This window comes from Melozone crissalis, unplaced genomic scaffold (assembly GCF_028551555.1).
Source record: "Melozone crissalis strain CALT ecotype California unplaced genomic scaffold, PUWL_Pcris_2 ptg000036l_1, whole genome shotgun sequence".
In the NCBI taxonomy this organism is placed as follows: Eukaryota; Metazoa; Chordata; class Aves; order Passeriformes; family Passerellidae; genus Melozone; species Melozone crissalis.
The window spans coordinates 13,154,098-13,176,031 of NW_026535814.1; the positions used below are offsets into that span (position 1 = coordinate 13,154,098).

Genomic DNA, 21,934 nt, shown 5'->3' on the forward strand with positions numbered 1-21,934 from the left:
CACCTCACTGTTCCTCCCACTGCCCCCTTCAATGCACCCCTCACTGCACCGCTCATTGTGCCCCCTGCACCTCTCACTGCACCCCACCACTCCGGGGAAATCCCAGTTCCCAGTGTCCCACATCACTGTGTCCCACTCGTACCTCTGCTGCTATCCCCTGTGCCCTGACCTGCAGCCCCCAGGACACCACACATCCCCCAACACCACCCTCCTCAGCTGCCAGCCCCCTCCTGCAGCCCCATCTCAGAGCACCCGTCACCCCCTTCACCTCCTGAACGCAGGGGGAACAGCCCACCCCACTGCCCCAGCACCCCAGAGCTGAAGGATTGGTGCTGTAGTGCCTCAGGGCTGGAAGGAGTGGATGTAGACCCAAGTGAGGAGCATGGCAGAATGGCAGGGAGCAGGCCAGGATGTTGGGGAGTGTGGTGGGATCACGGGGATCCCAGCAGGCTGACTGGGAGCACGACAGGACAACCAGTGGAATGATGGGGAGCACAGCAAGGTCAGTGTGGAGCATGGACAACCACAGCCCAGCCATCGGAGCTTCCCCAGTGCAAGCAGCAGGGCTCAGGAAGGGAGATCCCACCTTCCTCTCCTCTTTGCCCACCCTGATAGGTCCCAGGAAGAGAAATCCGGAGCAGAGACATTTGCAGGCCCCATCACTGTGAGGCCTGGGGCCAGAGCTGCTGGCCAGCAGCCAGGTGGTTTCTGCTCCTGCTTGGGAGCACAGAGGATGTTTTGTATGCAGTGGTGGGAGCACCGTGCCCACCAGGGCTGGCCCTGCTGCCAGCAGCCCCACAGCCTCCAGCTCCCGCCCACTGCATCACGAGGCCTCTGTGCCTCTGTGGCATGCCTTTCTCTCCCACCCAGGGTGCACAGCTGGGATGGGATGACGGACAGTGCTGGGATGCCACAGGCCTTTCCAGCACTACCTGCCCATGTTTCTCCTCTGCTAGATGATGTCTGGGCTGTGATGTTGTTGCTCACTGCTGCTGTGACACCTGCTGTCCCCCTGCCACTTTGCTGTCGGGCCCTGTGACTGTGCCCCTGGTCCCTCTCCACAGCTTGGCCACATGTGGGGTGCTCCAGCCAGCTGCTGTGTGCACCTGGAGGATGTGGGGTGCCCTGGCAGGCTCCTGGAAGATGGTGGGGCAGGCAGTGGGCTAGGGTGTGGGGTGGAAAGGGCAGGAGTTCAGGGACACCTAGCTGGGAAGTTAGAGGGACATGTTCTGCAACCTCACCCTGAAAGTCGTGCATGGCATCCAGGCAGTGATGAGCCGATCCATCATCCATACATCCTCATATTGCAATGACAGCTGCTTCAATATGGACTGCTTGCTCACCTTCCTGCCTGGGCTTGATCCGGCATGGACTGGCCTCTGCACGGTCTCTTCCTCTTCTGGGAGAAGTTGCAGGCCACCTGCCAGCTCTCCAGCACATGGCATCTGGCATGGCACACCATTTTCATGATGTCTACATCATGATGTACACTTCCTCTTTCTGGATGTGGCAGAGATTCTGAAGGCAGACAGCACCCTGCCCCATCCCCACGGAGGCTGTGCACAAACTGGTGAAGGTGGAGGGCCCAGGTGTGAGTCAGAGGTCCCATCTCCAGGCACACACCATGGTATGTCTGCAGCTACTGCTACCTGATGATGATGATCCATGTGCTGAAGCAGGAGGATCCCTCCTGGAGCAGGAGGGCCTCATCAGAGCGTGTGGCAAGCCCAGGCTGTGAAAGCCCCAGGAAGAAATCTACCAAGGACCTGGACACTAAGGGACCGCGGCTTCTGCACACGCTGCCTCCCCAGCACAGCATCACCCACCCCAGCCTCCTTCCCTGCAGAAGGATGCAGCCTGGGCTTCCTAGCCTCCACTCCTGGCAGTGGCCCTGCTCTGCTCCACAGGCAGCAGCACATCTCCCAGGAACGTCTGATGCCCACCCCAGGTACTGCTTGCTGTAAAGGGTAAATAAATTACATCTGCCCCATGCTGTGTGGGCTGGGAGGTTCTAAGTCTGTAAATAGCTGAGCTCCCCTCATGCTCATCTCGAAAGTGAGAAGGGGAACATGCCCCAGAGAGGGGGAAAGAATTGGTCAGTTGCCATCACTGCTAGAAAAGATAATTTTATTAAGTGTCTCTCTAGTATAAACTCAAAATATCTGGAACCTCTGATATAAATATATGTGCCATGGCTCTGTAGCAAAGCTGTTGCTCCTGGGGCCAGCGATGGTGGCACTCAGGAGGGGATGCACCTGGCATCAGAGGACAGGCTAAAGCTTCTCTTTGTGATCCGGGGAAGTGTGAGGAGCACCGGGGTGGTAGGGCACCCCAGAGGCACCCTTAAAAAGGGGCATGGGGGGGACACAATGGCAAAGGGGGCAAGGATAGGTGTGTGTCTGGAGCAGAAGCTGGCGCAGGGTCTCGCCCATCTCCACGATGCTGTGGTAGAGGTTCTCCAGAAGTGCCTGCTGCTGCTGTGATATGTACAGGATCTCCAGCAGCAGTTGCTGGACATTCTGGGGCAAGCCTGTCACTCCAGATCCTGCAGTGAGAGAGGGGTCAGTGGCACCTCACCATGGCTCCGAGAGCTCCCTTGTGAGGCTGTTGTGGAGCTGCAGGGAGCACCCAGCATGCAGGCTTGTATCTGATGCATCTTCACCTGCTGCTGGCTGCTCACTCGTGGCTGCTGTCCCGTGGGAGCCCGTGGCTGCAGCAGCCAGTGGCAGCGCTTGGTTTCCTCTTCCCATCCCCAGGGATGTCTCACCAGGAAAGCCTGTAATGAAAGCCTGGCATGGAGCAAACAGCAAAAGTGATAGACACCCAAATCTAGCCTGACTACGACACAGAGCCCTGGGAAGGCACTGCCTCTGGGAGCCCGTGCCCTTCTCATTGGCAGGACAGGATGGAGCACTGTCCTGGAGCATGAGGATTCACTCAAAGGTGGAGACATTTACTGGCCTTTCCCTCAGCTCCTTTCTGGTTCAGGTCAGTGTGACATCCTGGAAGGAGAGCAGACCCAGCCTGTGAGCTGCAGACACCTCTTGCGCCAGGGCACACAAGCGTGGTCGCTGGGGCATGGTACTCAGTCAGGCGGGAGAGGGAAGAGAAGCCACAACCGGTGCCTGCAGTGAGAACTATATCAGACCCTGGTTGGGGCTGACCCACTGTGGGGCTGAGGGGGTTTACTGGGCTGAGCAGGGTAAGGAAAGCCTTACATGGCATGGCAGGGGCTGTGGGTGGCACTCCAGCAACGTGTTCCCCACCAGCTGCTGGGAGAAAGCAGAGATGAGACATACACCTTCTGAAGGGACCTGCTGGTGGATCACCACCAGCCCGGGGTCTGCCCGGCTTGCCCCAGCCAGCCCCTCAGCCTGACGCGCCCTAGCCACAGCTCCAGAGCGCCCTGCAGGGCCCCAAAGCACTTCAGAGCGAGGTACAAAAGCAGGAGGCACTCACCCACCACTGCAATGCAGCCACCTCTGGGCTGGAAGGCAGCAGTGGCAGAGCAGTGCACAGCAACGCTAACAACACACTAGGACTGGAAGAGAAGGAGAATCCCACATCTACTTGAAACTGCAGGGGGAATTTGGACAGACAGAAGGTAGTTACCCAGAGTGGGAAGATGGCCGGGGTGCCCACGCAAACCAGACTCAGGGATGTATCCTGCATCACCTCAGGGCCAAATTCCCAGGAGTGTGAGCAGTGAGGGTCCTACAGGTTATGCACGTGGGTGGGCTGAAGGGCTGAAGGGAGCTGCACAGAGCTCTGGCCCTCAAACACAGCCCAAACTCACCTGAAGCTTTATGATGTTACTGGGCCAGTGAGGAGCCAGGAACTGCTGAAGGGAAGGGAGTCACATGCCCTGCAATGCCACCAACCACGAGACCCCTGCGCAGTATCAGGGCCACTGCCCCTTCCAGACCTCTCGCCTCATGATCTCCCCTAGGGAGCCAGCAGCCTTGCCATGCCCTCAGGCTGGTGCTCCTTCCTGCCCTATCCCAGCCATCCCCATCCCCACACGCTCTGGGGCTGGTCTGGAGCCAAAGCCTGTGGAGTCGGAAGACTAAACACACCCATCGTTGACCATCCCTGCTGAGGGACATGTGCTGGATCCCCTAGTCCTCTCAGCCTCCCATTCCCACCATGCTGGCATGGGCTTGGCTGGAGCCATGGCTGGAGCCATGCAGCTCAGCACAGCAGGGCAGCTCAGTACTTACAGGTCTCTGGCTCGTCCTTGACACGCTGCAGCATCGGTGGCAGGAGCAAGTTGGGGGTGTTCCTGCCAACGCCGTGCGCTGCAGGGGTGCAGAAAAGAGCTTCAGTAACTGGGGGAACAGAGGCGTCCACCACCTCGCAGCCAGGACAAGCTGCCTGAGCCCACGGCTCCCTGGCGGCTCTGGTGAGGATGGAGAGCGTGTGGCAAGGGCTGACCCGCGCCCTCTGGAGGGCAGCCTCATCTCGACTAGCGGAAAAAGAAAGACCATCAACAGACCCTGGTTGTCCACATAGCACCAGAGCTCTACCAGCACCCCACGTCCAGCCACGCTGCTGAGCCCACACGCACGTCCCGGCACCCACCTGGCACCCACAAGGCACCTACCTGGCATCCTCCGTTCGCCAAACACGGGCTGCCTCGCCGCCTTCCAGATGCTCTTCATGGCTCGGTAGTGCGACGGCAGCAGGGCCGAGCGCAGTCCTGCCCTGCGGCGCCTCTCCCGCTCCAAGTGGAAAGCCTGCTTGAGCGCCTTCCACTTGGAGCGGCACTGGGCCACGGTGCGCTCGTAGCCGGCGGCCGCCAGCCCCTGGCAGATCTCCCGCCACAGCGCCTCGTTGGGTCGCGACGTGGAGGCCATGAGCAGCGCGGACTCCCCCGAGTCCCGCACCAGCAACAGCAGGCTGTCGACCTCCGCCTGCGTCCAGGACGGCCCGCGGGGCATGCTGCCGGCCCGGACCGGCGTGCCGGGGATCGCTTGGCCGTGCGCTCCCGGGGGCGCGCCGGGAGGATGCCGCGCCGGGGGCGGCACCGGGAGGCGCTCCGAGAACCGCGCCGGGAACCGCACCGGTGGCTGCCCCAGGAGCCGCGCCGGGCAGGGCCGCACCGGGAGCGGCACCGGGAGCGGCACCGGGAGCGGCACCGGGAGCGGCACCGGGAGCGGCACCGGGAGCGGCACCGGGAGCGGCGCGGACTGCCCTTGCTCCGTACGGGGCGGGGCGCCGGGAGCTGCGGGGAGGGGCCGGGAGCAGCATGGAGCATGCGCAGCCCCGGGAGGAGCCGCTGGGAAACGTAGTCCTGGACGAGACATCCCCCCACCCCGAAAGGCGCCGCTCGGAGCGGGATCCTTGCGTGCCCGCCGGCTGCCCGGGGTGCGGGGGGGCTCTGCCGCTGCCCCGAACGAGGGCATGGCACGGGGGCCGTCACGGCAGCCCTGGGGGCTGAGGCGGGGGAAGGAGCACCCCAACCACCCCCCATTTTCCAGGGCTGAGATGCAGCTGCAGCCGCACGCAAAAAAAGGGGCTTGTAAGGAAACACCCCGTGGCCTTGCTCCTTGGAGAGGGGGACAAGGGGATGTGTCCTGTGTCCCGAGGATACCCAGTCTTCCCTTGCAGTCCCCAGGGCAGATCAGACCGAGAGAGCCGTGCTTGTTCAACCTGGAAAAGAGAAGGTTCTGGGGAGACCTTAAGCAGCTTTCCAGTACCAGAAGGACTAAAGAGAGATGGAGGGGGACTTTTTGCAAGGGTCGTGATAGAAGGAGGAACGGCTTCAAACTGTCAGAGGGCAGGTTTAGCTTAGATATTCATCACAGAATTTCCTGAGTTGGAAGGGACCCACTGCAATCATCAAAGTCCAACTCTTTGCACAGGACACCCCCAACAATCCCCCTGTGTGCCTGAGAACAGTGTCCAAATACTTCCTGAACTCTGCCAGGCTTGGTGCTGTGATCACTTCCCTGGGGAGCCTGTTCCAGCTCCCAGCCACCCTCCGGGTGAGAAACCTTTCCCTAATATTCAACCTAAACCGTTCCTGACACCTGTCACTGGTCACCAGAGAGAGGAGATCAGTGTCTGCTCCTCTGCTTCCTCTTGTAAACTGTGATGAGGCCTCCCCTCAGTCTCCTTTTCTCCAGGCTTGAACAAACAAAGTAACCTCAGCTGCTTTCCATATAACTTTTCCTGCCTTAGGAAGAAATTATTGTGAAGATGGTGGGACACTGGCACAGGTTGTCCAGGGAAGCTGTCCATGCCCCATCCCTGGAAGTGTCCAAAGCCAGGTTGGAAGGGGCTCTGAACAACCTGGTCTAGTGGAGGGTGTCCCTGTCCTTGGCAGGGGGCTTGGAAGGACTTTAAGGTCCTTTACAACTCCCTGGCGTGTCTGCCTAGCCCAGCCCTGGCTGCATGTTTGAGCCAGCAGCCATTCCCACTGCTGGCTGCCCCCAAGCCGGGAGCGTGTGGTTCCCTTCCACCGGGATTCCGGGATGCTCCCCTGCACAGGGCTGCCCCTCGCCCCTGGTCCCTGGCAGCCCCATGAGCCCCCCGGGTTCTGTGCCAGGTGGTGCCTCTGGGGACCCCACCAGGAAGTGACACTTTCCATTTTGCATCACAGCCATCTGACAGGCTGGGCTGGGAAAGGGCTGTCGCTGCCTCGAGGGCTGCAGAGCAGGAGAGCGCTGAGGGGATGGACGAGGGTGTCATGTACGCCGACCTGCGCTTTCCCCCTACACCAGGTAACGGCCCCCAACTCTCTCAGTGGGTCCCCTGCCCTCCTGCAGCCCCTTGCCTTCCCCAGAAATGTCCTCCCAGTCCTGCTGCCCCCACTCCCTCTTTGTGGGTGCCCTCTCTTGGACAGCTCCTCTCCTGCCTGCTCTCGGGGTGCGGGGCAGGACGGGCTCGAAGGCAGGGCATGCCCGCTGCACCCCCGTGCCACAGCACAGACGCTTCCCCTCTGCTCTCCCCACCAAGCGTTGCGTGCAGGCAGATAATTTCAAGGACAATCAAGCTGCTGTAAACAGGTTCTTCTCCCCCACTTTTCCCAGACTTCCCCAGTGCCTCCTGATATCCCACCTGGGATTCACAGACATTTCCTCCCTCAAGGCTCCCCATTCCTCCCTCCAAAATGTCTCTCCTCCTCCCCCACCCCGGTCTATGTTAACTCCTTTTCTCAGCCCCTCAGCAGCGAGTGCGCCTGCCCTGGTGCTGGGCAGCCCTCAGCCTGGGTCTCCTCTCCCTGACACTCCTGCTGGCACAGATCATCCTTGTCAGCCTGAGTTTCCAGTGTAAGTACCAGCCACACAGTGCCCAGATCTCTGCAGAGGGGGCCCTGGGGTCGAGGCTGGCACCACATTCCTTGTATCCCAGCAGGATGAGCTGTGGCTTCCCCATGGAGCTGGGTGCTTCTGATTGGGGCTGAGGGCATCATTGTGGGCTCTGGGGCAAGCCAGGAGAACTGGTGAGACAAGACACCACCTACGTGGCTGGAAAAGGAAGCTGGGGCGACAGCGTGGGCTTGGGGAAAGCCACTCCATCAGGTGGCAATGAGAGGTGGGAGGGAGGGCACTGATACTGAAAGACAGCAGCACTTTCCCCGAAGGCCTACTGTGTGCAGGGCTCCCAGGGCTCCCAGGCACAGCAAAATCTGCAAGGACCTTAGCTTGGTGTAGCTAAATCAGGGGACACCTCACCCGCAGCCACGAGGCTGTCCTGTGGGGCAGGACACTGGGTGCTGCTGGCAGCAGGAGCCCAGAGGTGCTAGGACACAGCTGTGCTCTTCTGCTGCAGATTTAGTGCAACAACAGACAAGCTGCACAGACGGTCTCTGGAGAATAGAGGAGAGCCCCAGCTATGGGAAACAGACACTGGGAGGTAAGAGAGCCTGGTGGGCTCCTGGGTAAGGTTTGGAGAGGGCCTTACTGCTGCTTTCAAGCAACCAAATCTGTCCCTACTCGAGGATGTTTCCCTGAGCTCTCTCCTTACATATTCCTTCACCTTTACTGCCCAATCCTCAGCTTGTGGTGTGCAGCCTGCCCCAGCACTGCTGAACAGGCTGAACTCTGAGGCCCCTTTAGAAGAGATGACCCCAGACAGCTCAGTGTTACCTGGGCACACCACCAGCACCAGCCCATGGATGCCACCAGCATCCCTGTGCCCAATGACATCAGCTTCTGGTGCAGCTGAAACCTTATCTGAGCCCCAGCACTTTGTAAACTGTGTTTGTATCACTTCCCTAACCTGCAGCTCCCTGCTCAATTCCAGCATGATCCTGTAGCTAGCCCCTCTTCCCAGGGCTCTGGGGCTGGAAAGTTGGAGCTGGGCTCACAAACGAGGACAAATGCAGAGTGGTGTCCATGGGGCAGGCATATGAACAGGATGGGTTGGTCGACTGCCCACTGTCACTCTCCTGGTCCCTGGGGCTGGTGACAGCAGCCCTGGCCAGCTGTCCCACCCCACCTGGGTGTTTCTGGTGTGCAGGGCAGTGCCAGTTTTGCCCCGTTGGCTGGCTCTGGGATGCGGGGCAGTGCTACTACTTCTCCTCTGCCAGAAAGAGCTGGGAGCAGAGCAGAGAGGACTGCTGCTCCAGAGGGGCACAGCTGGTCACCATCCAAGCCAACAGCACCCTGGTGAGTGCACCCTGCCAGCTCCCTGTGAGCACTGGGCTGTCCTGGTGGCCACCTCACGGTCCCTCAGCAGGCACAGCATTGTCTCAGCTTCCCAGCCCGTGTGCCCAAAGCCTGGCACAGCCTCCAGGCAGGGATCTGGCAATGCCCACACAGCACAGCCCCATCTCTGACCTGTGGCTGGGCTGGGTGTCCCCCGGAGCTCAGGTGGGTCCTCTCCTGTGCTAGGCGTTCCTGGTGCGCACAGCTAACATGGATGCCTTCCACGTGGGGCTGAAGCAGGATGGCTTCAGGTCTGACTGGAAGTGGCTGGATGGCACCACGCTGGAATGGTGAGGCTATCAGCTTGTTCCCAGCCAGGTGTGCGGAAGGTCCATCAGCAGGGCTCGGGGTGGTGCTGGGGACAGGCATGCAGGGATGTAATCCAGATTTTGGCCACCTCTTTTCTTCCCAGGACTGCATTGGGGCATTTTAGGGAAGGGGCGTTTTTAGCAGGGGCCTGACCCTGGTGCCCACACTCTGCCTGGGTCTGCAGGGGATTCTGCAAGAGCAGGGTCCCAGTTTGGTCAGTGCTCAGCCCTGCTAGGACTGACCTGGGGGTACTTTGTGAGAGATGGGGCTGGGGGCATCAGGGCATGTGGCCTAATTGGGAAGAGGCTGGTGGGAGACTGTGCCCCTTGGGGAGGGTGAACTTTGCTCTCACAGCATCCCTGTGCTGTGTCTGGTCCCTGGCTGTGGGAGCTGCTGATGGGACAGCCTTGGTTCCTCCTGCCCATCCTATCTCAGCCCACTCTCTCCCTTGCAGGATCTTCCCAGTCCAGCGCTACACCAGGTCCTTCCAGGCTTGTGGCAGGGTGTCAGGCTTGGGACTTTTAGGTGGTGCCTGCACAGACGCCCTCAGATGGGTCTGCAAGCAGAGTGCAGCCACCATGCAGTGGCTCCAGTCCTCGCCTCCTGCCTTCCTCTGGGGAAACACCACCTACAGCTGCGTGAGGCCCTGATGGCCAGGGTGACCCCCAGCCTGTGCCACCACCCCGTTCCCTGCCTGACCCCAGGCCATGGGCATTCCCAGGCTCCGCTGCCTCCTGGCACAAACCTCTTTACCCTCCAGAACTCTGCACTTTGCCAATAAACTCTGCCGATAACTGCAGCTGGCTTTGCGGTGTGGGGGTGGGAGGATGGAGGTGCATCCTCCAGCTCCCAGACTCGGTGGCATCACTCACAAGTGGGAAATTGCATCCTGTGGCCAGGAGCCAGCATTGAGCCAGCAGGAATCCAAGCATCCCCATGCCCAAAGGCAGCGTTCAGCAGCAGCTCCTGTGCAGGCTCAGGTCCCGTGAAGGCTCTGGGCTTTCTGATCCTGCTGGTTTCCTGGGGCTTTTTCTCCCTGGGTCATGCTGCTGAGAGGTGACCCCTTGCCTCTGCATCCCAAGGAGGACTCAGGCTGGGCAGCACTTGTTTGCTGGTGCCTGCCCAGCCTGAAGAGGTTCCAGCAAACATCCTCACTTTGGGTGATGTGTGAGGGCCTAAAAGGCCTGCTAGGGCCTGATTTGGAGTTGTTTGGTCCCAGAGGCTGTTCTGATTTCAGTATAGACCACTGGGTTTTTCCAGCAGCGTGTAGCTCTGGCACAGACCTCACTGGGACTCTCTCCCAGCACATGCAAAATACCAAACCCACAGCCAGGGCAGCCTGTCAGCCTGAGAAGCACTGGGAGGTGCAAGGTGGTGCATGGGGAAGGGTTGCCCTGCTGTGGCCTCTACCCAGGGGCTTGGGCTCTTCACAACACAGAGCATGCTGAGCAGGAGGGAGGTCATTCATTCCCCACCCCCTAAAATGAGAATATATGCAGGAAAAAGAAGACTTTTTTGCAAATAAAGCAACTACTTCTGCTTTTGTGGATATGAAGATGTATCTCCATGCAGTATGGTCTCAGCCACACTCTGCCCCCTGACCACAATGGAGAAGGACAGAGGTGGGTTCCTTCCTGGGCTGCTGCTGCTGCTGGGCTGCCTGCATGGCCCAGAGTGGGGCCCACACTGACCTGCAGTGTGCTGAGACCCTGCTCCTGTCCCCCTGTGCCCTGCACACCCAGTGAGGGTGACATTCACTGCAAGACCCTGCTGCTGGGCTGGTGCTGACCGTGGCCAGGCTGGGTGGAACCCAGCTGTGCTCACTGCCACAGGGATGCCCCAGCACAGGGTGGGCACTGGGTGATGGCAGTGGAACTGTGGGGGGTGCCCATTGCCCATGGGCACTCAGCTTGTCACAGGCTTCCCATGGAAGAGTCTCAGATGTCTCATTCCACAAAGCCATTTATTCACAGCACAGTAACACAGAAACAGCTCAAAATGGTTCCTTTGAGGATGGGTACCCAACAAAGGAACACCTGGGCTTTTATCCCCTCAATGTCTGCTTGTGCTCAAGCCTTGCTCCTCTTCCTCTCTTCTCCTGCCCCCCTCTGTGTCCATCCACCTTGCTTTCATCATCCCTCTCCTTCATTATGAAAAAGGTTAGCAGTTCCTGCCTCCTGCAGTGTCTCTCAGTGTCCGTGTATCTCTCTGGCACCTCTCATCCTCCTGCCCTTTGCTATCCCCAGGTTGGCTCCTCTTGCCTCGGGCTCCCACCTGAGCTCAATCTGCTTTTCCATCTGCATCTCTGCCTGTGCCTTGCAGGTCCAGCTGCCTGGAGCAGAGGTGTTCCTCAACGAGGGACGTCTGTACCAGCCTTCCACTGGGGGAGGCTTGGTGAAGGTGGGTAAGATGCTGCCACTGAGTCCCTTTGAGGACTCTATTAGTTTTCCTGGCTGCCCCTTGCCTCTGCCACTATTTGCTGCTGGCTCCTGCCTTGCCCTTTCTTATCCCTACATCTCCTGTCCTGGGCTGAGCTTTGTTGTCGTGCCTCCATGCCAGGAAGGAGATGCAGCACAGCTCCTGGGCATGCAACCATCCAGTGTGGATGGGGAATCCAGGCAGGATTTACCAAGGGCAGGCAGTGCCTGGCCTGCCTGCTGCTGTGGCAGCAATGCGCTGTGCATGAGGAGAGCAATGGGGAATGTTTATCATGAACCTTTCAGGTCTGGGACTTGGTTTCCCATGGTCTTCTCACTGGCAAAGTGGGGATATATGAGGGCAGGAGTAGAGGAGAAGAGCTTGGGTGGAAAACCTGAATGGTGTGAGGGCGGCAGGGGGTGTCAGAAACACCCCTGTTCTCCTGAACTCAGTTGCTGAAGGGTTGATCCTGGGGTTTGTGCTAATTGGAGCTTTCATCAGTGCACTGGATGGAGGGTAGGGGGTGGCTCAGGCTGCTGGGGGGCAATACCACACCAGTAATGTGTACACTGGAGGGCAGGACTGGGTACAGAGAGGCCTGGAGAAATGGTTTTATGGGAGCCTGCTGATACTGGGGTGGGTAAAAGCCTATATCCTGCAGCTGGGAAGAAAGGCGAAGCCACATATCAAGATGGGCAAGTAAGCAGCCATGCTGAACCAGGCCAGGGAAAACACGGACCAGAGGCTGGATGGGGGCTGCAGTGTGTCCTTGAAGTGGCAACGGCAACACTGTGGGCAGTGGGGGCTGGAACTCAGGGCTTTGGGAACAGGGAGGACATCTGGAATCTGCAGGACAAGCCAGACACAACAATCTTTGTTTTGCATGATAGCTGAGACTGTAGGGGACCTGCAGCCCTGTCCCAGCCTTGCCATGCCATTGGGCTGGCTCCATCAGCCTCCTTCTGTGGAAGCTCTCCTAGGAGCTGCCCTCTCAGTCTGAAGCCATTTCCCTTTGTGCTCTTGCTACAAGCCCTTGTGTAAAGTCTCTCTCCAGATTTCTTGTAGCCATTTTTGGTAGTGGAAGACCACAGTAAGTTTTCCCTGAAGCCTTCTCTTCTCCAGGCTGAACAATCCCAATTCTCCTCACAGCAGAGCTGCTCCATCCCTCTGATCCCCTTGGTGGCTCCTCTGTGCTGGCTCCAGCAGGTCCCTGTGGTTCCTGTGCTGGGAGCCCAGGGCTGGATGCAGTGCTCCAGGGGGGTCTCAGCAGAGCAGAGCAGAGGGGCAGAATCCCCTCCCTGCCCTGCTGCCCACGGGGCTCTGGGTGCAGCCCAGGACACGTTTGGCTCTCTGGGCTGGGAGTGCCATGGCTGGGCCATGTGCAGCCTCTCACCCACAGCACCCCCAAGCCCTTCTGGGCACGGCTGCTCTGGGGCTGCTCATGCCCAGCCTGTGCTGGTAACAGGGGCTGTCCCAGCCCAGGGGCAGCACCAGCACTTGGCCTTGTTACACCTTGTGATATTCCCATGAGCCACTCCTCAAGCTTGTCTGGGTCTCTCTGGATGGCATCCCATTGTTCAGGTGTGTCAAACACCTCAGCTTGGTGTCATCTGCAAACTTGGTGAGGGTGCAGTTGATCCCACTGTTCACATTGTTGACAAAAGTACCGAATAACATTGGTCCCAAGGTGAATCCCTGAGGACCATCATCATCACCAGTGTCCAGTGAGGACACGGAGCCATTGAGCACTATCTTCTGGATGGAGCTGTCCCACTTTTCCACTGAACAGTTCACCCATTGAATCCATTTATCTCAAATTTAGAGGAGGACTGTGTTGGAGGCTTTACAGAAGTCAGACAGATGACACGTTGCAGCCCTTCCCTTGTTCACTGGTGCAATCACTCCATTGTAGAGGGGCACTGGGTTGGTTGGGCAGGACTTGTGGTGAAGCTGTGCTGGCTGTCGCAGGTCCAGCTTAGCAAAATGGTTGCCAACACATTCCCCTCTCTGCAGAAACCCTGGCTGAGGCAGGGAGGGCCACCCTGGGTCCTGGACTGGGGTCTCTCATCACCCTCCTTTGGCAGATAAGGTCCAGCCCCATTCTTAGGGATCTTTCCCCCTTGGTGGGAGGGGTCTCCCTTTTCCCCCATGTTCCCAAGTCTCCCTAGTGCTCCTTCCTCTCTCCCACCATTTTCAGAACCATATTCATTTGCAGCTCCACTGTGCTCCCTTTCTTTCCATGGTTTCAGGATTCACACATTCACCTCCCATGGTCTTAGGGCTCTTTATTGCCCTCGTTTTCCTCCCGTAGTTTCAGAGTTTCCTCATTCATCCACCACATTCTCAAAGCTCCCCAGCACTTCCCCATTCCCTAAATGGTCTCTGGCTTTCCAGCATTTTCTCATGCTGATGGCCCCACTGCCAGCACCCTTTCCAGGCAGGACCCAGCCATGGGCAGGTGATGAAGGCAGAAGAAAGGGGAGGACAAGAGCTGTCAATGCTGAGAGAAGGGAACGGCTGTAAATCCACAGGTCTCCCCAAAATAGACAGGTTGAGGACATCAGCGTGTCAAAAATATGCAAAAGGCAGATCCTGCACTCTGGCAGCCTTGGGGTAACAAAGAACGTGAGAGCCGGGCTCTGCACTGGAGCTGCATTGGCCAGGGCACACAGGGACATGCAGTGGCACAGTACAAAGCAGTATAACATGTGTTTGCTTGAGTGTGGGAGAGGGGAATAAGGACTCTTTTCCATAATCCTTGCTTTGAAATAGAGACAGTTTTCCCCGGCAGTTTTGCAATGCAATTGAGGCAAAGCGTGCCCCGGGGGCAGGATCCCGGCGTGCACACCCAGCTCCTGGTCCTGACTCCAGGGATGGAGCCGGGGTGGCAGCAGTCAGTCCTCGGCCAGAAAAAGAGGACGAAGCTCAGGTACACGGCTCAGATTTGGGGATTTCTCGCAGATCCACGGGTAGGGTTTGTTACATGGCTGATTCCACATTTCCCCGAGGACTAGTGACCAGCAGTCTGGAGAATGGCGTTTCCTAGGAAAGGAGGCACGTCTCAGGGCAGCAGTGACAACCTCCTCACCATGGACACCGCTTCCCATAGATCCCAGTGCTGCTGGGGCAGGCAAGGCACCCGGCACAGAGAGCAGCCTGAGGAAGTGTCACATTCCTCCTCCTGCTCTTCTTCTCTGCCACTTGGATATTTGGCACTGCACCCCAGAGCTTGGCTCTACCCTCACCCCCCTCCCTTGGGGCACTGCTCAGGGGACCCCATCAACCCTTTTGGGGTGTCACAGGGGCAAAACAGCACCTTTCTATCATGGCCAAAGGGCAGGGGCTTGTGCCAAGGATTCTTGCACTTACGAGGGATGTTTGCTCTCTGTCCACATAGGTCTCCTTGCCACATAAGGAGGTTTTCCTCCAATCCAGTAGTACGCCTTAGATGCATGCACAAAATACTAGGGGGGAGAGAAGCTATCAGCCACCTGCTTCATGACCAGCACTTGCCAGGTGCCCAGGAGCCCCAGGGCTGGCTGTGCTTCTCCCATCAGACTGCCAGGATGGCAACCTGGGGCTCATGGTGCCACCCTGGCACCTCCACAGATAGTGCTGCAGCTGGGGGTCTGCCCAGCACCACCCTCCTGGGGTACCACAGCCCCCCTGCTCCATACCGGCACTGTCAGTGGTGACCACTCATCCTGGACCAGCAGCTGAGCAGATCTCCCTTCACAGTCGTCCCTGCTCTGCTCCCAGGTCTTGTTTGTCACCGAGATGTAGAGGCACTTGCTCTTGAAGAGTACCCAGCCCCAGGGGCAGCAATCTGGAGGCAGAGGCACAGCTCAGGTGCTCATCCTTCCATGGATGCTTGGGGAGCTCAGCCTGGCTGAGTTCAGCCCCCGCATCTTTGCAGCAGCAGCATCACCTGTGCCCCAGCCCCGTCACGCTCTACCTGTGTTCACGCAGGCACGCAGGCTGCTCACGGCCCTCTCGCTGCTGTTGAGCCTCCCCTGCACCTCCTGCATCTCCCTCTCTGTCCTGCCCAGCACCCCCGTGACGCGGCGCAGCTCCAGGCTCAGCCTGTCCAGCTCCAGCTGGCTGATGTTGCCCTCGTGCCACGCGCGCTGCAGCTCCTCTCTGGCCCACGCCAGCTCCAGCTGGGTCTGCTCCAGGCTCTGCTCCTGCGCCCTCAGCTCCTGCGACAGGCGGCCCTGCTCGGCCTTGTGCTCACGGGAGGAGTCCTGCAGGCTGCGGGTGACCTGCCAGTCTGGGGACAGGGTGGGGTGAGCTGGGACACGAGCATGGGGCCCTGCCTGGGGCATGCCTCTGGCAAGGGAGAGTGGGATAAGAGTATCTGGCTGTGGGAGGAGATTGTCCTGGGGGTGCCAGTGGGAAGGGAATGGAAGCCCCAGGGGTGGCAGGTGGAGGGGAGACATTGGAAGACAGCAAGAGACAGTGGGAAGACAAGGAGAGTCAATGAAAAGGCTGTGGAAGGCAGTGGGAGGCAATGGGAAGGCAGTGGAAGGGAGTGGGATGCAGTGGGAGGCAATTGGAAGCAGTAGGAGGGTTTGGAGGGCAGTGGGAAGCAATGGGAGGCAGTGGGAAGAAAATGGGAAAGAAAAGGGAGGCAGTGGGAAGCAATGGGAAGTCAGCAGGAGGTGGTGGGAATAAAATGGGGAGGCAATGTGAGGCAGCGGGAGGAAGTGGAAGGAAGTGGGAGGCAATGTAAGACAGTGGGAAGTCAGTGAGAGGGAATGGGAGTTAGTGATGGAAAGGCAGTCAGAGGGATTAGGAGGCAATGGGAGGGAGTAGGAGGCAGTGGGAGGAAATGGGAGGCAATGGTTGACAATGGGAGGCAGTGGGAAGACAGTGGGAGGAAATGGGAAGCAGTGATAGAGGGTGGGAGGCAGTGGGAGAGATTGGGAAGCAGCAGATGGCAGTGAGATGGCAGTGTCTGGGCAGTGAGAAGACCGTGGGAGGAAGTGACAGGGAGTGGGAGGCAGTGGGAAGACAGGGGCAAGACCATGGGAAGGGGTGGGAGGTGGTGGGAAGGCAATGGAAAGGCAATGGAAGGGAATGGAAGAGACTAGGGGCGCCAAGGGGAGATTGTGGTAGGCAGTGAGAAAAGGTAAGGCAGTGTGGGGCAGCTTGTGGAGGCCATGCAGGAGCCCCGGAGCCCAGGCCAGGCCTGCTCCCTGGCAGCGCCTGCAGCCAGCCCCTCTCCCGGCCCAATGCCCTCCCGGCTGCCCCCACCCCCGGCAGCCACCGACTCACGGCAAACGCCCAGGGCCACCACGGCCACCAGCAGCAGCAGCAACAGGAACAGGCTGGCTACCAGCAGCGCTGTGGGGACGCGCCACGGCCGGCTCCAGCGCCCTGCAAGAGAGGAGCACCGGCAGCATCACCCCGCGGGCATCGCCCTGTGGGCATCACCCTGGGCATCCCCCTGGTGCCCTGCATCCCCGCGGCTGCTCGCTGTGTCCCCACCTGGGCTGGGCTCTGCTGTCACTAGCCCCAGCGGTGACACGTTCTCGTAGGGACTGTCATCGTCGTCGGGCGCGGTGGACGGCGGCCGTGCCGCGAACTTCAGGTCGGCATAGACCACACTCTGGGCCATGCCCCGCGCGGCCCTGCGGGCTCTGCTCCTCTTCAAATGAAAATGCAGCTGAAGCAGAAGTGTGGCGAGGAGTGACAGAAGGGAAAGTACAACCACGGCAGCGGCATCCTGCCATTGGCCAGGCACCACCGTTGGGCTCCCCCTCCGCCCCCCAAAACAGCTCAGGGTCCCCTGGGACAGCACTGGGGTGGTGCAGCTTGGGGCTGGAGCGTGGGGCACAGCTGCAGGGCTCAGCCTACAGAGAATTCACCAGATTTCCTGGGACAGGGCACAGCAGGTCTGGCATCCAGCTGGGAACAGGTCGCTCTGCTGCTGACTCCATCCAGGATGGAGGTTCTCTCTTCTTGGGGCTCTGCTGCAGGATCTGAGCATCACTGCCCTAGTGCCTAAAAGAGACTCCCACACTGCAGCATGAGCTTTCACTTCTCTCATCATGGCCACATCTCTCCACTCTGCCACCAAATACACTATGGAAAACCACATCGCAGACACCAAAGGGTCATGATAAATGGCCCTGTTCTCTCCCCTCGTCCCCATGCCGGTGCTTCCAAGCAGTAGAAGGCACACGGAGCAGTCACCCAGTAAATCCCACTGGCCTTTCCATGCATGTCCTCCCTGGGTCTGGGCACCTGGTCTGCCCAGGTGGACATGCTCCATTTTCTTCCAGGAGGCTGAGAGAGGCTGCCCAACTTTTAGTTTTCTAAACCTCCTTCCTGTCCCCTTTGAAGCTGGCTTTGATTTTTGCCTTTCTCCACTGAGGAAGAACTTCCCTTGCTCCTGCAGAGATGATGGACAGTGGTTATGTAACACTGTGCTCCCCCAGCACCACTGTGCACCTCCAGTGCTGTCCCAGGGACTGGCTGTGTTCAGATGTGTCCATCTGGCCATCTGAGAGACAGTGGGAGGCAATGGCAAGGCCGTGGAATGGAGTGGGAGGCAGTGGGAAGCAATGGGAAGCAGTGGGAGAGTTTGGGGGCATCCCTTCTGAAACCTGCCCTTCTCTGGATGTAGTTCAGTAGAGACCTCTGAGACACTGGGGGCCTGGAGGGACCAATAAGGTGTTGTGGATGCTGGGATTGTGATCTTGGCAAGGGAAGGCAAAGGGGACATCACTGTTTTTTGTAACTCTCCGGGGCTGTTTTGGAGCAATGCCAAAGCTGGGGTCTTCTTTGGACGGGACCAGGGAGAGCATGAGAGGTAGTGGAACAAAATACATCATGGGGAAATTCCCACTCTTAGAGGCTGGGAGGGGAAATCTCAGTCTGTGAAGACCTCCAACCCTCCACAGAGCTGTCCACTTGGCAATTTTCTCCTGCTTTCAGGATTGCCCTGCTCTGCCCCGCAGTCCCCAGATTTGGGTCCATCCTTTGCTGTGCCCCTGCTGTGACACCTGGCTGTGCTGCCCTCACCCTGCCCCTGCCTAGGGGGACCATGAGCACTTTTAGGGCGTGGGAGGGGACGGTATGGTGTTTCTGGGACCAATGAGAGGGTGCTGGTCCCCGCAGCTGTGCCTCACTAGTTCCATCTGCTAGAGTGCAGAGCAAACTTCTGCTTCTGCACCTCTGAGGGACGGCGCAGTCACCGGGAGCAAAGGGGACATCGCAGAGAGGCATCCCCAGGGCAGAGTGGGCTCAGAGTTCGCCAGTGCTCCCCACATGGCCCAGCTTTATGCTGACCTGAGGTTTGCCAAGGTGATGGGGGGCCGGAGCACGGCCAGCCAGGCACTGGAGGCAGGTGAGAGCCCACAGGCCCCGCCACGCTGTCCCTGCTGTGCCCAGCCGCTCGGCCTCAGCTGCCCTCCCCTGCCTTCTTCCCACAGCCTTCAGCATGAATGAGGCAGAGAGCCCCTACGAGAGCAGCCAGCCAGCACTGGCAGGGCAGGATGGGGATGGAGATGGAGAGCCCAGCCCAGGTGAGCATCCAGCTGCATTCCAGCAGACCCAGGGTGGTTCTGGGCTGGGTCGTGGGTGGTGTTTGGGGTCCTCCCACTCCCATCACCCACACCAGTGCTGTCATGCCACCACTCTCCTGCTTGTATCCAGGAGGGAGGTCTGGGGGCTGCCAGGTATTTTCCAGCTCTTCAGGTGATGTCTGTTGTGTCGTGCAGGGTGCTGGTCCCGTCGGTGGTGCATCCCTGTGGGGCTGCTGACAACTTGCCTGCTGCTGGTGGCCACCGTGGCCCTGGGGGCTTGCTGTGAGTTGGGGGATTGTGAGCATCTGGGGCTGGGAGTGTGAGCATCACACTCCCTGGGTTGGGTTGGAGGCTATCTGTCTGGGGTGGGCACTGTGGGTGAATGGAGGCATGCTCATGCACACCCACTGCTGAGTCCCTGTGCTGTCAGCCACAAGCTGGCCTATATCCCTCGCACGCCCCTCGCACCTCCTTTGCCTCCCATCATCCCTCTTCCTCACCTTACTTTCCATTTCTGCTCTTTTTTTCCCGTCCTGGCACTGTCCAGCCTCATATTACTGTACCCTCCCTGCCCTTCACCTGCTGTGTCTGCTCCTATGCCCATCCGGCCATGTCTTGCTCTCCCCTGCCAGATCCTACCCAACCCTTAGCCGTGCACTTCCCTGCTGCATCCTTCCCTGCCACCTTTCCCATTCATCATAGATAATCCCCTGCCTTGCCCTGCCCATCCCACTTGCCTCAGGCAGGGTCAGTCCCACATCCGAGCTGTCCCATGCTCGTGTCCCAGCTCACCCCACCCTGTCCCCAGACTGGCAGGTCACCCGCAGCCTGCAGGACTCCTCCCGTGAGCACAAGGCCGAGCAGGGCCGCCTGTCGCAGGAGCTGAGGGCGCAGGAGCAGAGCCTGGAGCAGACCCAGCTGGAGCTGGCGTGGGCCAGAGAGGAGCTGCAGCGCGCGTGGCACGAGGGCAACATCAGCCAGCTGGAGCTGGACAGGCTGAGCCTGGAGCTGCGCCGCGTCACGGGGGTGCTGGGCAGGACAGAGAGGGAGATGCAGGAGGTGCAGGGGAGGCTCAACAGCAGCGAGAGCACCGTGGCCCTCCTGCGCTCCTGCACAGCCATAGGTAGGGTGGCGATGGCGCAGGGAGGGGGTGCTCCAGCACTGGTACTGCTCAGCAGGTGCCAAGGGCCAAGTGCTGGCTTTTTTGACGCCATGGTGGGGACAGAGTGGTCCAAGAGCTGAAGCAGTGCTGGAGCAGACACTGGGCTTGTGATGCCTGCTGGGAAGGTGTGGGGCTGTTCCTTGTCACCCCCCCAGGGCATCTGTGGCTGAGCAAGCCCCTCAGCTGTGCCCCTACCCACAGATTGCTGCCCTTCGGGCTGGCTGCTGTACAGGGGCAAGTGCCTGTTCATCTCCTCGGAGAAGAAGACGTGGGAAGACAGCAGAGATGAGTGTGAGAAGACATATTCTCAGCTCCTGGTCACCAAATCCTGGAGTCGTTGGACTGTGCCGGTAGGGTGCTGGGGGAGCTGAGGGCAGGGGATGGTGTGTCCAGCCATGAGGTCCCCAGGTGGGCTAGCACGGTTCTGGGGGCTCCCTGTCCTGCCAAAACATTGCAGAGTGCAAGGCTCTTTTCTGGAGTACATGGCTGGTGGTTGACATGGGATAGAAGGTCTCTGGCACCCCTGGATGCTTCCCAAGCTGGACCAGGGCACCAGGGCTCGAGAACTTCCAGCCCCAGGGACTCCTTGGGAAGATGATCACCCTGCTGCTAAGTAAATAGTACTGCAGTACATGGGTGCCATGGAATAAAACATGGAAAAGCACTTTTTCTTCTTCTCCAGACCTTTCTGAAGAATGCAGATGTCCCATACTGGATTGGATTGCAGAAGGGCAGTTTTCCCTGGTACGACTATGGCTGGCTGGAGGAAGAGGACCCAGACAGCGAGGGAGGCTCGGAGGCCTGGTTCTGGGTGGATGGCTCCCTTTATGAAAGGTACATGGCAGCACTGCCTCTTCCCAAAACTGCCCTCCTCTGGCATGGCTCTAGGAAGGGTTTTAAACCCCACCAGGACCCAGCTCGAGGCACAGGCCCTGGGGAACAAAGAGCATCAGAGCAGCAGGGACTGATGGAAGGTTGGTGCAGTGGTGTGATGAGGTGCTCAGAGGACACGCGTATGGAAAGCCAAGACACGTGGGTGGGTAAAATGCAGGGCAAGAGAAGCAGGAGCCAGCAAGAATGGACAGAAGAACCCCCAAATTTTATCTGGGGCCTAAGCAAGGTGTTAGAGCGCCACGCCTATCTCCCACATACCTTCTTAATTCCTCTCCAAAGGGAGATCACAGCCTTCTGTGGAGAATCCTGGGCTCCTCCCTGCCACGTGCACCACCTCCTCAGCTCGCTGCCGCTTCCTCTTGCAGTGTCTGAGAGCACTGGGGAGGAACAAGCCTGTCTGGCCAGGTTCTGGGGCACTGGCCCTCCATCCTCAGCCCAGCCACGGGAGCCGTGCCCAGAGCGGAGCCAGGCTCAGGCCAGCTCCTCTGGTTGTCCTTGTGTCCTCAGGGAGGACCTGGCTCTCCCCACTGCAGGCATGAACAACCGCCAGCAGTGAAAGCTGAGAGGGCGCAGGCTAAAGGCGTGTCACAGGCACTGCAAACATTTTACAGTGTTTCTCAGCCTGTCCAGGGAAATGCAGGAATGCATCAGCTGAGCCTTCAGCCTGTGAAATCAGTAGGGGAGGACTGGGAGATCCCTCTTTCACTGCAGCATCCAACCCCTCTGCCAGTGTACAAAAGGCAGTTGTCAGCAGCGGCAGCTGCCTCAGCAGGGTTTGTAGAAAGAACATGTCAGTGCCTGATGTGTTGTTTGTTTCCCCATTCAGGCCATGGCAGTCAAAATCGAACGGAACCTGTGCCATAATAAGCCGTGGGAGCATCAAACCCGCTCAGTGCACTGGTCCCAGTGACCTGCACCTCTGGATCTGTGAGAAGGCAGCAGGGCCAAGCCTCCCTTTCAAGTGA

The 21,934-nt window shown here is 59.2% G+C and overlaps 4 protein-coding genes across 4 annotated transcripts; 2 read left to right on the forward strand and 2 right to left on the reverse strand.

Moving 5' to 3' along the window:
• Positions 1 to 2,273: 2,273 nt before the first annotated feature.
• LOC128941556 (homeobox protein Hox-A3-like) lies at positions 2,274 to 5,405 on the reverse strand. Its single transcript, XM_054283392.1, has 7 exons — positions 5,315 to 5,405; positions 5,163 to 5,224; positions 4,604 to 5,069; positions 4,385 to 4,465; positions 4,221 to 4,298; positions 2,663 to 2,776; positions 2,274 to 2,545 (listed from the first exon to the last, which is right to left on the reverse strand). Exons 1-7 carry the CDS (start codon positions 5,403 to 5,405, stop codon positions 2,274 to 2,276), a joined length of 1,164 nt encoding a protein of 387 aa, XP_054139367.1.
• Positions 5,406 to 6,676: 1,271 nt separating this feature from the next.
• Positions 6,677 to 10,030, forward strand: LOC128941662 (killer cell lectin-like receptor subfamily G member 1). The gene is made up of 6 exons (XM_054283541.1): positions 6,677 to 6,725; positions 7,164 to 7,274; positions 7,777 to 7,860; positions 8,467 to 8,615; positions 8,841 to 8,944; positions 9,418 to 10,030. Exons 1-6 carry the CDS (start codon positions 6,677 to 6,679, stop codon positions 9,611 to 9,613), a joined length of 693 nt encoding a protein of 230 aa, XP_054139516.1. The 3' UTR covers positions 9,614 to 10,030.
• A 4,245-nt stretch (positions 10,031 to 14,275) lies between these two features.
• LOC128941557 (B-cell differentiation antigen CD72-like) lies at positions 14,276 to 17,116 on the reverse strand. The gene is given in 7 exon segments (XM_054283393.1): positions 14,276 to 14,423; positions 14,751 to 14,845; positions 15,059 to 15,207; positions 15,337 to 15,651; positions 16,659 to 16,760; positions 16,872 to 17,038; positions 17,040 to 17,116. Coding segments are annotated over 7 exon segments (1,053 nt in total).
• A 1,540-nt stretch (positions 17,117 to 18,656) lies between these two features.
• LOC128941660 (B-cell differentiation antigen CD72-like) lies at positions 18,657 to 21,934 on the forward strand. The gene is made up of 7 exons (XM_054283538.1): positions 18,657 to 18,735; positions 18,821 to 18,913; positions 19,109 to 19,195; positions 19,722 to 20,036; positions 20,277 to 20,425; positions 20,758 to 20,909; positions 21,796 to 21,934. The coding sequence occupies exons 1-7, from the start codon at positions 18,657 to 18,659 to the stop codon at positions 21,932 to 21,934; spliced, it is 1,014 nt and encodes a 337-aa protein (XP_054139513.1).

Excerpts from the sequence above, each read along its gene's own strand:
- LOC128941660 (XM_054283538.1), top strand. The coding sequence starts at position 18,657 with ATGGCCCAGCTTTATGCTGACCTGAGGTTTGCCAAGGTGATGGGGGGC. Across the intron at positions 18,736-18,820 it reads CAGCCAGGCACTGGAGGCAG|CCTTCAGCATGAATGAGGCA; the intron begins GTGAGAGCCCAC and ends TTCTTCCCACAG. Across the intron at positions 20,426-20,757 it reads GGAGTCGTTGGACTGTGCCG|ACCTTTCTGAAGAATGCAGA; the intron begins GTAGGGTGCTGG and ends CTTCTTCTCCAG.
- LOC128941556 (XM_054283392.1), bottom strand. The coding sequence starts at position 5,405 with ATGCCCTCGTTCGGGGCAGCGGCAGAGCCCCCCCGCACCCCGGGCAGC. Across the intron at positions 5,225-5,314 it reads TCCGAGCGGCGCCTTTCGGG|CTCCCGGCGCCCCGCCCCGT; the intron begins GTGGGGGGATGT and ends CCCTCCCCGCAG. Across the intron at positions 5,070-5,162 it reads CGCTCCCGGTGCCGCTCCCG|CCACCGGTGCGGTTCCCGGC; the intron begins GTGCCGCTCCCG and ends CTCCTGGGGCAG.
- LOC128941662 (XM_054283541.1), top strand. The coding sequence starts at position 6,677 with ATGGACGAGGGTGTCATGTACGCCGACCTGCGCTTTCCCCCTACACCA. Across the intron at positions 7,275-7,776 it reads TGTCAGCCTGAGTTTCCAGT|ATTTAGTGCAACAACAGACA; the intron begins GTAAGTACCAGC and ends CTTCTGCTGCAG. Across the intron at positions 8,616-8,840 it reads TCCAAGCCAACAGCACCCTG|GCGTTCCTGGTGCGCACAGC; the intron begins GTGAGTGCACCC and ends CTCCTGTGCTAG.